General features: G+C 36.1%; 1 protein-coding gene across 1 annotated transcript; it reads right to left on the reverse strand.

The window, feature by feature from the left end:
- Positions 1–2,623: 2,623 nt before the first annotated feature.
- dusp3a (dual specificity phosphatase 3a) lies at positions 2,624–11,698 on the reverse strand. The gene is made up of 3 exons (XM_083556180.1): positions 11,247–11,698; positions 8,013–8,245; positions 2,624–6,307 (listed from the first exon to the last, which is right to left on the reverse strand). Exons 1-3 carry the CDS (start codon positions 11,414–11,416, stop codon positions 6,099–6,101), a joined length of 612 nt encoding a protein of 203 aa, XP_083412306.1. The 5' UTR covers positions 11,417–11,698; the 3' UTR covers positions 2,624–6,098.
- Positions 11,699–15,009: the final 3,311 nt, after the last annotated feature.

Below are 15,009 nucleotides of genomic sequence, written 5' to 3' on the forward strand. Positions count from 1 at the left end.
CTGTTGTAAGAGTCTATTATTACTACCTTTTAATACAGGCATATTTCACAGAAAAAAAATTTAAGAAAAACATTGAAATAATTACAAGGATTCCAACCAGGCCAGACGTTCTCTAAAGTAAAGAGATAAAAGCGCAGTCTGTTATGTTCCAAATACAAGTGCTCCCACCAGTATCACAAACTGACTTGGACCCCAAAGAGCCATGCAGACATATTTGACTGTTTCTGACATGACAGTTCCTTAATAAATATCAGGCGTACTTGGCAAAGGCTTGCAGGATCGTCACAGTGCAGTAAAACAACAGAGCACACGGAGATGAAACGAGCAACACCACTGCGGGCGCAGACGCTTGGAAGAGGATCTGAAGCCCATCCACTCCAAGCCCATTCTCTCCCCATATTTCCCAATAATTAGCACTGCTCTGCAGATGTTCCCCTTTTTTCCTTAAGTTTTCACAACGGGAGTGTGTTGCAGAATGGGACAAAAAAAAAATAATCATGTGCTTCTCATTTAGTAGAGACATTTGAGATGTATGACGAAAAAAATTATAATTTCTTGTAAATGAGTTATTTGTTTGTTTTTTTGTATTTATACATCTGAGCCTATTTTCTTAATTGCTACTTTGGTATTTGAAAAGACAGACTGATCATAAACATATTCACAAAGCATTATAACATGTACAAACATGTGCAAACATGGATATGTAATTTTTCCAAACATTGTAATTTACATTACACTACACATTTGATCTTAATAAATCTGTGTGTGTGTGTGTGTGTGTGTGTGTGTGTGTGTGTGTGTGTGTGTGTGTGTGTGTGTGTGTGTTTCTGTTTGAAATACACACACCGACCCCCTGAGGTAACTAATGGGGATGAAGGCCAATTATGAAGCTCCCTCCTGTGTTACTGGCAGCATGTCCTCTTATCAGACTCCAATGTGATGAGCCTCAGCCCAGATATTTCCTTAGAGACAACAACAGCACTGCAGCCAACTGTCACTGTATTATAACAAATATTTATAAATGCTTACTGGCTGAATGCATCTTCATTATAATTCAGAGACATGTAGTTTAGGTCATGACTTGGAGGCCTCACAAGGCTGTCAAAGTTGAAGCATGAAGAAGAATTCCTCAGCCTATACTGTTCTGCCCCAGTGTTTTCTTTGTGTTCTTCCATTATTTTCCGCAAAGTTCTGGCTCTGATGTCCAGCATGTCTCCGGTCTTTGGAGGGTGACAGGGAGGAGGCCTCCAGACAGTGCTCTCTAAGGAGGCCACAGCTGGCCTCAGGTAATTGCAGCATGAACAAGGCCATGGAAAACGAGATCGGTCATACTGTCAAGCCAATTGACTTGAGCATTTTCAATGATCCTCGTGGACGTATAGTTCAACCCCTTTATGCAGGTGTGCTGTGTAAAAACTGAAAGACCTCAAAGTCCATTTGAATCAAATCATCAGGAAACAGTAATGCAAACCTGCATAGGATGTTGTCTTGAGTACTAAATGTGTGTGCATGTGTGGTGCAGCAAGTTCATGGGACATTTCATCAAATCATGGCAAGTATGAGTAACAAGATTTTATTGAAGCTTTTGTCTCCATCTGCTGGTTGGTAGGCGTATTGTTTTAAATCTGCAATAAAAGACTGGGTTGCTAAATTTAAATATTGCTATTTCATATCCTCGTTTTTTTTCATTAAGCAAAACGGTTGTCTGCATCTGAAAAGCTTTAAAAGGCGCACTGTAAACCTTAAAACCTCTTTTAATGGTTAACATATGAACACTAAAGTAAATATAAGATATGGTGAGCTCATCCATTTTTTTTTTCCTGTATCAAATCGAATCTGGCCTTCTAAAAGAATGATGACCAATGACCTTTCTTTTAATGTATTCCCTGTTTACCAGAGGTAATTAAAGGCTGTTGTAAGCAATATTTCATCTGCTCCATCTGCTAAAATCAAAGGCCCACATAAAAAAGTTGCAACATGCAAAGGGAAGTAATGCTCTAGAAATAGTGTATTGTCACGCAACACCCACCTACATAAGAAATGAGCTCTTCTCATGCTCATTTCTGCCTGACAGAAACCAAGAAAGAATAAGCGCTTATTATAAATGGTACTAAACAATATGAGGCCTGGAAATAGCACAAAATAAACTATTGTTATAAATGGTTTTATATATACTGTTTAAAAAATTTAGGATGAAAACTTAAAACGTGAGGGCAGAAAGGCGCTTGATTAATAATTTATAGTAAATGTAAGAAAATCAGCTCAAAACATATATTTTTTAATTTAGCAATTTATTGTTCAACAGCTGGACATAAATACAATATTCCCAAAGCAGGAAACACATCAGTAATTCAAAATCAAGTGCACTTCAATATATAAAGTGTTTGTTATAAGCTGTATGCTTTGCTTTGTGGAGTGAGTACTATATATATATATATATATATATATATATATATATATATATATATATATATATATATATATATATATATATATATATAAAATCAGTTTTAAAAGTAAGGCTTTATGGTGGGATGACAGGACAGCTTGTATGCCCTACTCCCTCTTCTACAGTGTATTATTCATAAGTGGTTTAATGGGGGGGGGGGGTTGGGGAGGTTCCACATAGATTGAATTTAACACAGATTGAGATGTGCCTCATGTGTGTCAATCTAAACAACTATTTGGCAGTGTGAAAATGTGTGCAAAACCAACTGAAGAACATATTAAAGTATATAATAACATCATTGTTACGATGTTTTACAATATACTGCTGGGGTCATCTTATTTGATTCTTATTTGAGTACAATCATTCTGGAATAACAGAGCATGAAAAACACATAACTCTAAAGTGTATGCACACACGTTGGTGTAGGTGTGAGTATGTAAGACAGGACAACTTCTAAAAAGTACAAAAGTACAGACAATACACAACATTGTTACACTTGTGCTGATCAGTAAATACTGTATGTATACGATAATAACTTTGATTAGATTCATCAGCAAAGATCAGTGCAGACCACAGGTAAGACAATCAGATAAGCTCTTTAAATATAGCATAGCATTTAGTAGTTTGGTTTACATAGACCATCCTAGGAGCAATCTTTTTAAGTACGAAACAATATACCACCATAGTAGACATATAGTATTACATAAAAAAAATTACCAAGCAGCATTACAGTCACTCTTGATATCATTAAGCCATACAGCAGTTCATTACCAGCTTCAAACATTTAAAGTACATTTCTATATTAAATATTACTGAATGAAAATTCTATGGAAGGTGGCAGTGTATCTCTTCACTAATTCATTTTTACTTAGATAAGTATCAGATCTGGCTGGGCTCTTGGTCAGGAAATAGCACATCTGAATATTTTGTGTCCATTAAATAGTGGTAACCATTCTATCATACTTTTTTATTATATACACATATCTAATGGTGAAGGAAGATTTTATGTCTTAATTATAAGAGAGTTACTTTAAATAATCGAGGAAAACACATTTTTATCATAATAACCTTTTAAGAAGGGATACTTACTTGGCATCCACATTAGTACACTATATTTTTCTTATAACGGCAGAAGGTTTTCAGTATCTACAGTAGGTTAGGTTTTAAAAAGCATATGTCTCCAGAATACAATATAGGAATGTTTAAGGTTAGTACTTTCTTATTACAATTTTGTTGCCATTAAAATAGACATTATGGTACAGAACACTGGTGTGAAAAACTGAACAGGACAGATGGCGGTGATGCATTGAGGTAGCCTGTGACAGTGTTAACTGTGAAGACAGACTTTTGCCCTCTTACGTACAGTATAATCAAGATTTTTAAAGAAAACTGCACAGTAATTTAGAAATACATGTGATTGCTAATAGTGGTTTAAAAGCTTTTAAAAAACTGTAAACGTTTCAAAATAATACCTGAAATTTTAGAGCAGGGGTATTCAGCTAAGGTCCAGCTGAGTTCAAGGTCCAACTACATTATGTCATGCTTACAAAAGTGCGCTCGAGTGACCTTTCAATATTAACCTTGAATCATTTTTACACATAGTACAGAATACTAACTTTTTAATGTGCTTGCATGATATGATAACTTTGTTTTTGTAGAGAGAATAAACACTTATCTTTAAAAACATCTGCTTTCTTATCTCTTATCTCATAAATAAGAAATCTGCTTGTTGAATTATTGTCTCTAGATAACATCTGGTATGGTGAGCTGCCGAAAAGTCAGAAAGACACGACACAAAAACTGCTACAGAAGTCATGTTTTTTCTTTTGTTTTTGTAGCTTTTACAATTCAATCCATTTAACTCATTTAACACTGATCTGTTAGATGAAAACCCCTGCTGTAGATGATCATTATAATTTTGTTCTTTAAATATTGGCCATGTGTGTTAGCATGATATGAATCATGGCTACAGTAAGTTGGATAATAGTTTAAGAACATATACTGTATAGTAATGCACATACAGTTTATTATACATTCATATATGTCAACACCTAACTATTAATCTACATGAATATGTATATTTGTGCATTGCATATAAATATAGAAATTGGAGTTACTGGAAGAGAAAATGATCTATGGTTTTATGTGGCCTAGTTTTATAGTGTGTTCTAAGTGAATTATGAGTGTCCTTAATCATTACAATACGCAAGAAAACCCCTTGGGCTTTGAATGTAACATGTGAGCTTCACACAGTGGACTAATGATGCTCAGGTCTTTCTTTTGTGCTCTCAATTTTAATCATCTTGTACAGTCCCTGACTGTAATCCTACTTTTGATATATCAGGGCTATAAGGAAGACCCAATAAAAATATTGGCTTAAAGTAGTTTACTAGAATACAGTATATATGCTAGTAATGCCCTATATAAAGCATGGCTTGACCTTGTATTTGATGCATGATATAGGGTAGTTAGATTTATATAATCAAGCATACAAACATATGGATTTTTATGGTTATACTACAGTTTCACTGTGATCTTGAGCAGGCTAAAATTTTCAGGTGCTATTCTGGATTGGTAGAGGTTTAACTGACGTTTCACATCTATGCAGTTCCTGTTTTGCACTGTATCATGGCTAATACAGATATTTCCATTTTATAGGTTTTAGCTGAAGAATACTAACTTCATGTGTCCAAAAAAAAAAAAAAAGCAGTGCTGTCATAAAAAATTATTTTGTGATACCCTGTCAGTGGTCTAAACCTTATTTTTGTTGGAAATATCAGTATTAGCTGCAATTAGTTAAATAAATATTCATTCTTTTTGAATTTGGTGCTTTTTCCACAGAGGTGTGTTTACTTTCTGAAATTCCTCCATATATAGCCTTATACAAAATGGAATGGGTTCGATCATTGTGAAAAATCCGGCAGTGGCAGACATTGGTGTGACTGTGCTCTAAAATTTTACCATTGTATGCAAATTGGGCGAAAGAGCTCCAAAGATGGTAGACATACAACAGATGGCAGCAGGAGTGTTTTACACTCCACATGTATATGGAATATACTGTAATATTTTATAGAAGTCATATATTGCAAAATATAAATTGTTTACATTGTAAAATATATTAAATAGAAGTGTTTTGCATGTGGCTACATATATTACTGTGGGAAATTGAGATCAAATAAAAAAGGGAGAGGAGCAGAAGATTTCTCATAGTTAGATTTTGTAGACCTACACACTAACTGTGTGTGTGTGTGTGTGTGTGTGTGTGTGTGTGTGTGTGTGTGTGTGTGTGTGTGTGTGTGTGTGTGTGTGTGTGTGTGTGTGTGTGTTGTGTGTGTGTGTGTGTGTGTGTGTGTGTGTGTGTGTGTGTGTGTGTGTGCACGTGTTTTTGTGTGTGTGTGTGTGTGTGTGTGTGTGTGTGTATTCAAGGCTAAAAATGTAGCAATTCTGTTAAAACATATCTGACTTTAAGTTATTTATATTTTTATGGGTATTTATTTGTGTGTGGGGGGGGTGAGAGAGAGAGAGAGAGAGAGAGAGAGAGAGAGAGAGAGAGAGAGAGAGAGAGAGAGAGAGAGAGAGAGAGAGAGAAGTTGGCTGCTAGCCTGGTAAGATCTTTTCTCTGCCAGAGGAGTCACAGATGTGCCATCTGTCATTTAGTCTTCAGCTTGCCCTCTTTGGCCAGCTTGTCATTGAGTTGGCACAATTGGCGCAGGAAGCCATCGTTGGGCCCGATTTCTCTCTTGTGCCTTACTGTAGCCGTCGCCACTCGCACATCCATTTTATGGTACAGCATGAGGTAAGCAATAACCATCGTTGGGGAACGGCTGTAGCCTTCTCGGCAGTGAACATATACTTTTCCTAAAGTTAGAGCAGAGTAAAGGAGGTAGCTTTGCACACAATCATATGAAAGAAAATATTTGTCAGAATACAGCACACACAAAAAACACATACATGTATGCCCAAACGTATAAATGTATTATCGAGTACTCCATACCCCTGCAACTTTCCCTCACAAACTCCTACTATGCTTATTCTGCAGATTCTTTAAGCATCTGAAAATCAATCTCTGTCTCTCTTTTCCCATAGCCCCCTTTTCTCCTAGAACTATGGTATACATGAGTATAGCAGAATACACATTTACACTTTTGTGTTTCTTGAGAATTGAGCTTAGATCGGATAGGGGTTATCCACTCGATACATACATTTAAAACAGATTTAAATCTATTTCCGAAAGGTCTGACACACCATTTACTAATCTCTATACCCTCTCAATACACTCTATTAATATAAATTCTTTGACTGCTAATAACTCTGACTCATTTCTAAACAAAACAAAACAAATTAGACACACACACAATAAATGACAAAGGACTCTTGTGGAAAGTGGAATGAGCTTATTTGCTCATTATATTTGACACAACCATTAGGTTTTAGTCTAGCTCACTGTAGACACATTTCACAAGTATAAATGAACATGATTAAACTCAAGCAACATGCAACAGAAATGCAAGAACCTTGAAACAATCAGGTATAAAAAGAACCCAATGTGATCTTATTATCGGTGACCTTCCACTATAACCTGTCTCATATGTAATTGCAACCCTGAGCAGATGTTCTCTCCAGAGAAAGATCAATGTGTGTCTAGTGCTCTGATACCCACCAGTCTCATTAAGATTCAGTGACCCAGTCTGTTCACAGAATGTCACTGAACATTCTCTGAACACAACTGTCACAAATGTGAGCAGTGAAACAGGGCAGGAGTACAGCACCTAATCAGAGAATCTTTTTTTAATTTTTGCTCAAATTCTCATTTAAAAGATTGTCTTTTAACATGTCTCGGTTCTGCAGAAGGCCTCATGCATTATAATCATTCTTCTGCTCTGTCACAGATGTCATAAAATCCATGGCATAAAACATGATCCTGAGAGAACAAATTCTATGTATATAAACAAATAAATAAATAAAATATATCCAGTATGGATTTTATGTTATTAAATATGTTATATATATATATATATATATATTTTATGTTCCTTTATTTAAAATTTTGATTAGTCTTAATTACATTGTACAAATGAACTTTAGCTTGCTTTTGGGTTCCATTATATACAATTTCAACCAATATATATAATGTATATAATGGAACCCAAAAGCAAGCTAAAGTTCATTTGTACAATGTAATTAAGACTAATCAAAATTTTATATAAAGGAACATAATATTTAAATAAAAAAATAAAGTGCTCCGTGCCTTGTCTTTGTCTTAGTTTAGATGATTACATTATTTTTCACGGTGAAAAATGTACATCAATTCACTGTTTAGTTTTCAAGGAAACAATAATTAGCTGTCAGCTTATAAAACAATGAATATAGCTGAGAAATGCCTGGTATTCTGCACTTAATGGATATGACTGAGCAGCACTCAAGTTGAAAGATGAATGTGAGCTATAAAATAAATACATCTCAAAAATATTTATAGACATAATTAAAAAGGAACTACTTATAGGGTCTATTGAGAAAGATGTTGCTTACAAAAAAATGTTTACAATCACGATTTGTGACATACCTTTTCCATTTGCGTGTGCCAAAGCCTTATCAATAAAGTCGGCCCCTTCCTCAAAGAAGGCACTGAGGTTAAACTGTTCCGTGTCATTGGCCTTTATGCCATGGTATGTGATCCCACTTCCTGCATAGAACTCAGAGTTGGTGTTCACGTGCATGAAGGAGTTGCCCTCTGCTGTGTTCAGTATGTGTGTGATGCCGAGTCGTTGAAGACGCATCACATTCTGGGCCACAAACCTGACAAGCAGAAGGAGAACTTCACCTTATCCACAGGAACTCTGATAATGTTATATGTAAAATCAGTCAGCCCTGTCCAATAAAAATAAAACAGCTAAAAAAGCTACATTCACCAACTGAACTGCATTAAATATGAATAACTTTTGCATCTTCTTTTTTCCTTTCAGACACATGCACATTAATACTTTTTATATATTTATGTAATGGTATTGTAATAGTCCTGTAATGGTGCTCTTGCTGCTTGCGTGTTCATGGCATACTATAAAATCCAGACAGAAAAGCTTCTTCTATCCCGCACTATTTGCCATGATTAACTGGAACCTGACAGGAATAAATCGTGGAGCCACTTTTAGACAGCAGAGATGTCAATCCATGTTACTGAACCTCAGGGGATGGCAGTGTTCTAAACCACTACAGACACAGCAACCAGATCTTGGCTGCTGCCCAAAAGCATATAAAGAGCCACAGACTCTGAGCACCATGCCCAGAATAGGGCTTTGAGGTAAAGAAAGAAAGCAAGAGAAGAGAAAAGAGTCACAAGCAGAGTGGAGTGCTAGGTCATCATGTTGTTACATTGCTTCTGTTCTGCTCTAGCACCTGCTACACTTTTATCTTTATCTTCACCCAGTCCAGCTTTTTATATTGCTCCTTTTTTTCGGCCATATACTATAGAGGAGCATGATGTAATACAGATCGATGCGTAAATTGCTATGTAGATAGATGAATGAGGAAATAATGAGTCGGTTGCTTCATGATTTTACCAATAAAGTCTGCTTCTATCCAAAACCATTAATTAACTTACTTACAAAAGGTAAAAAGAAAATGACAAAACCTCCTATTATTACTTAATAGGTGAAGGGGTTATGAACTCTACCTGGATGATGAATTGTGAAACTTGATCTAATCCCCAAAACCCATCAATCAAATGCTCACACTGAACTCATCTATCCATCCAAAGCTGCAGGAGATTGCAGTCATACCTCTCGCTGGCCTGCTGTGCTCACTCACCCACAGCTTACTGCAGTCTCTACACATACATTATTAATAGAATCCTCACGAAGAGGTGAAGCGTGCCTGGCACAGAGACCACTCCATTAAACATCCTCTATTTACCTGTTCTGGTTAAAACATGCTTTTGTTACTTTATTCAGTTTTAACATCAAGTTATGTCACTCTATTTTCATGTGTGGTTAAAATGTCACAATTCCTAGCTGGCAAAATATTACAAAATCTCTAGCCATGTGAAAACGACAGGAGCAGGGGTAGTTCAAAGGCCTGAACTCAAATTGAGTTCAAATTCATATTTAGAGAAAATATTAAACATAATATTGTCAAAAGGTGAACAAACAAGATGTTATTATCATCTAAAACTCTGTTTGTGCACTAGTGTGTCATGTCAAATTTAATTTGTTTAAGTAGAATGAATGTAGAAACGTCCTACACACACAAATTCTTCCAATTCCAAAAGCCGATTGATGCGTCATCATATTTCTTCAGTATTACATGGGCTATTTCAACAAAACCCATACCACCTTCACCATTCACTTATGAAAGAATGTCATATAGGGCTGTTTTACACTTCATGCCACAGCAACCTGATTTTAATGAATAAATGTAGGAAACTATATTTCACTGACCTTTTCAACAAATCACATTCTGGTCTGCTTAAAGTGTAAACAGGCCTTTTCACAATTGTATCACACCAAACTCTCCGAAGCTGAATAAAGACTATCTGAATAAAACAACATAATCCCACTGATATTACAGCACAATGTATTTTTTTCTCCACACCTGCACTGTGGCATGTTTTATCTTTTCTATATCTTCTCAATTTATACCTAAGGAATATTTAAACCACAGAGGCATGCCACTGCTTCTAACAGACTGAGAGGAACTTATTCTAAACAATGGATCATCTCACAGATGTGAGAATATGCAAATACAAAAATGGATTTCTACTCTACTCACAACAATATAACACAAAGATTTTACACATTTCCATAATTTTACTGTATACACATCAGCATTAAGCCTATAGTTGGATTTGATTGTAAACAAAAGCAGGAATGTTGTGCCCTCTGATTCGATTATGCTTTGCGTTTTCATTTCCTTTTTAGTTTCAAACCGATTTTAGTTTATTCGGGACGTTTTCCTTCCCATCTATACATCCAATTTAGCATTCACCACATTCTTTTTGCTACATAGCACTGGATGTTCTGTACACTGGTCATATGATTTTGGCCAGCTAAGACAGATGATATATGGAACATCAAACCTTGAATCGATCCACATTGTTGGGAAGCAATAAATACACGCAAAACCACTTCTCATGCCTGTAGATGCCTCTGGTGTGTGTAATCAGGCATGAATGCAAATCGGATATTATTGCATACATTTTTTTATTAAGGAAATTGTTGGTATTATTAAATATTGTACAACTTTTTTGGAATATTTTTCCTACAATGAAGATAACATTAACAGTATAATATTAATATATAGGATGAGTGGGCTATATACTGATGCACTAAAAGTATTTTTTGTTGTTATTAAGAGAAATTCGACAAGCACAAAGTGATATGTTGATTTTTTTAGTATGATTAATTGGTGCTTTTAAAAAAATTAATAAATAAAAGAAGAAGGCTGGATATAAGCGATGAGGATGCTCATAAATGCTTATACATAAGAGTCACAAATGATACCTTGTTTCCACTCGGAGTAGGCTTTGGGTAAAACACTGCTCCATCTCAATAGAAGAAAATGTACCAATTAACCTACACGATTAGAGCAGTGGTTTAACTCTTTCAGTGCCATTGCCTGGAGACTGATAGTGAAAGGTTATGTTAATGAATCTATTCTATTCCGACAGCGTCTTATCTAAGCAAAAATTCAAATAGGCTGATAAAAACCCGGGTCTACCTGCCAGTTGCAGCTCCTGCAGCGAATGTAAACACAGGTTAAAGTGCCACCGATAAGAACAGAACAATAGGCCGCCATAACTTACGCATTTCCTATGTAAATCCTAGGAAACACCTCGTTGAAATGTTGCGCCGGTAAACTGTAAAATCCGCTGCTGTCGGATAAAAGCTCGTTGAGTTGCTGCACGGTAGCCTCGCCTTCTGGTACGCGCACTTCCGCCGCTAGCTTGGCGGGGCTGTGGTGTAGCTTCTTCATGGTTTTCTAGATGCCTTCCAAAGCCAAACAAGTGTCAGATCCGGCTTGTCAGTTTTTCATTATGCTGCATATTTTATTTGTTGTTTGAATTTTAGCTCCACTGGTGGTGGTGGTTTGCGCTCGGTGGGTTCCTTGTTTGTGCAGACACACCCCGATTCGCCCGAGGCGCTTAGACACTTCGGAGAGAGAAAGTGGTGGAGAAACACCAAGAGCGGCTCGCGCGCCGACGAACAAGTCTACGAGCGCGCCATTAAAGGGACCAGTGTGTCACGAGCGCCAGTCACACACCAGCACGTACAGACGGGTGACATATTAAAGGAAAATCCGTGTCTTTGTTATGCTGTGCAGAAGCATTTTAATGGGGCTGCCAGGGTTTGGGTTCATGTGTCTCCTAGAGCAAAGTGTCAGTGCAATCAGTGCAAAGTATTCCGAATGATTAGATTTGTCCTATGATTTCTGTTTTTACATGTAAACAATCTCTTTAAGAATGATTATACCCCAACACCTGATAGAAGTAGCAAAATGCAAAATGTTCTTTACAGCTACATTCATTACATTTAACACATTTCCTTGAAATACTATTTTTAAGTGATCAACAACTGAAAATAAATGTATATCTATAACCAGATGTTCCATTGATTTGGTTGCCTTCGTCGATAGTTGCATGATTGTAGAGCTGCACATTCACTACCCCATTTATCTCCACATACAGTGGATATTATCGCTCCTCATAATCAGTTCTGGGAACAGCAACACGTTAATGGATGTCCACTGCTCCAGGAATCACACTGGCCCAGGGTCAGGGAACAAAGAAGATGGCGCGACAGTTAATAGCATTATTGCTAAGTCTGTATCTGGGATTATTTAAAAGTATCCAGTGACTGCTAAAGTCCTGCTTTACAGCAAATAATCAGAATTTCATTTTAATATGTTTCTGCAAATAAAGTGTAGGTCTGTGTGTATACAGATGCATTTCTATTGTAAGATATTTTAGATATTGTTACGTCCCAGTCTAATTTATATACTACATTGACGTTGTTTATACTAGTTTATTTTAAATATTATCTGTCTCAGTTGCCTGTAATATGAATATTGTACAGTACAATCAGTTCTAAGCAGCAAAAAAAACACAATGCATGTTAAGATTTATGCATCTGGTCTGTTTTTTTATATGAAAACCTTTACTGTTCTGGAACCTTTTCTGAATCCTAGGAATCCTGGTTATAAATACAGTATATTAGCTCTTCTGTGTTTACACAGTGACAACAGTGACAGGAAACGCATCTGTTGTATTCAACATAGTTGAGAAAAGGTATGTCTAAACCTGCTCAAAACAAACTGCAAGGTTGTATGCTGGATGATTGTATGTTGCTGACTGTCAGCTGCCTAGTACTGAGTTACTCTAAAAAATCACTATAGTCAAGTGTCCTTTTCCTTTGAGTCTATGTCGTTTTTGTTGCTGCCTTGCCACACCAAAATATATATATTTTTATTTAGCATGATTTAAAAAAACAGTTTAAGTTGAAAAATAACTTTAACATCTGCACCTTGCCCTGAAAGAAAAACTTAAAGTATATTTTATCTATAGGACCCTTTTACACTGCCTCTGTGTCTTCAATGTTTATTTGACAAGACAATGCTCAATTCTGTTTTTATACATAAGGGGGCGACACCCTCACATTAATCCTTCAAGACTTTAGTTAACGCTGGTAAGGTTGAAAGGTGTTCTATTGCAGGCTATTTTGTCCACATTTTTCAAATAATCTTTTTTTTACTGTTATTTGTTGAGCAGCAGGGGTCTCTCTTTCATTCTCTCTCTCTCTCTCTCTCTCTCTCTCTCTCTCTCTCTCTCTCTCTCTCTCTCTCTCTCTCTCTCTCTTCATTCTTTCTCATTCTCCTGCCCAATCAACACCCAGTATATCCCCCCTGCATATAAAAAATGTATGCAGTTGTTAGTAATATGATTTTAAATATAGGTTGCAGTGTTAACAGGAATATAACTATTATTCTTGCCTAAACAGTTGTCTTTAACTGCAGTTTGTTCTGGTACTCTTTGAAACAGTCCTTGAATAATGGCCTTTGTAAAACAATCTAACTTGCACAGACATCAACTCAACAACACTGACTCATGCATAATAAACCATCTGCTGGTCACATATGTCCCATATTAAGAGCATACCTGAGTAGCTTTAAGAGAGAGAGAGAGAGAGAGAGAGAGAGAGAGAGAGAGAGAGAGAGAGAGAGAGAGAGAGAGAGAGAGAGAGAGAGAGAGAGAGAGAGAGAGAGAGAGAGAGAGAGAGAGAGAGAGAGAGAGAGAGAGAGAGAGAGAGAGAGAAGCAAGGTCAAGAAACTCTATGTCATTGAAATTACGTAATGTATCCCTGTATCCCTGTTTAGTGTTTTTGTTTGTTTTATAAATAGCGGCCCACATGTTCATAATGCAAACATCATGAGGTAATCAAATATGTTTTTTAGGGGTTTTTTTTATAGCAGTTTTAGTTATTTTACGTGCGGCTTTATTCTTGAAACCCATGCATAAGGTAACGACAATTTACACTTTCCCCCCCATGCTTTTTACACAAGTGGATTTCAAGTAGAGCATTGCCCTGGAGCTGCAATGTTACAGGAAATCCTAAGTTTATCAGTGCTGCATTCTGACTTTATAATTTAAGAGAAGCACAATATCTGTCCCAGTATATATGTATCTATATGTAGAGATGCAGCCAATTTTTTTTATGATCTTGTGAGACTTCTGGGTTGTCTAAATATTCACCATTGAGATGTGTGAGGGTCAAAAGCAATGACTGACACTGATCACTTTAGCAAGAGCAACTTAACATTAGCTCTAAATTCTTTATAGACTTAAAATTTTTCATAATTTTGATAGTTACTACATACATGTAATAGTGTTACCTATATGTAATACTTCGTTCTTTCAAAATGTACAAAGGTGAATTTACAAAAATCCCCAAATAATCCATTTGAAAAAAATGTGTTAAATGCTAAAAATATTATATGTTATATATAATATAATTGATTATTTTATCCTTGAATGACACAGGACCTATCCCAGCAAGCCCATTTATATCAGCATGTACTGGGTGCTAATGTCTTAATGTTCTTCTTTGTCATAAGTCAAAGCTTTAGTCTCATTATTTACAGTACTAAAATGCTGATTTAAATGAGAAGGAGTCAGTTAAGACATTAATCACTGTGTGCTGGACTGTGGTAAGCTACTATAAATACTGAAAGCAAGCTGACAAGAAACGGTTCCCTTTATTTTGGCCTCAAAGTTGTGGCCCCATCTGCAGAGCCTCATGAGATCACTGACCCTGAACACTCTGTGAGTGGTTCAGTACAGCAATGTTATGTAATTCAAGGACCGAGCTCATGAAGATTCTCACTGTGGAGACTGTTATTGTGTTTCTTGTGTTCTGTATTGTTTTGCGTGACATTTTGAACTCAAATATTATTCCAGGTTTTTTTTTGTTTTTTTTACACTTAACAGATGAACATTAAGTAAACACAATTTTTTAAATGTGGAAAACATAAATGTATATTTGAATATTTATTTTGTTCCTAATACTGTACAT

Source organism: Silurus aristotelis (assembly GCF_946808225.1).
Source record: "Silurus aristotelis genome assembly, chromosome: 12".
Lineage (NCBI taxonomy): Eukaryota > Metazoa > Chordata > Actinopteri > Siluriformes > Siluridae > Silurus > Silurus aristotelis.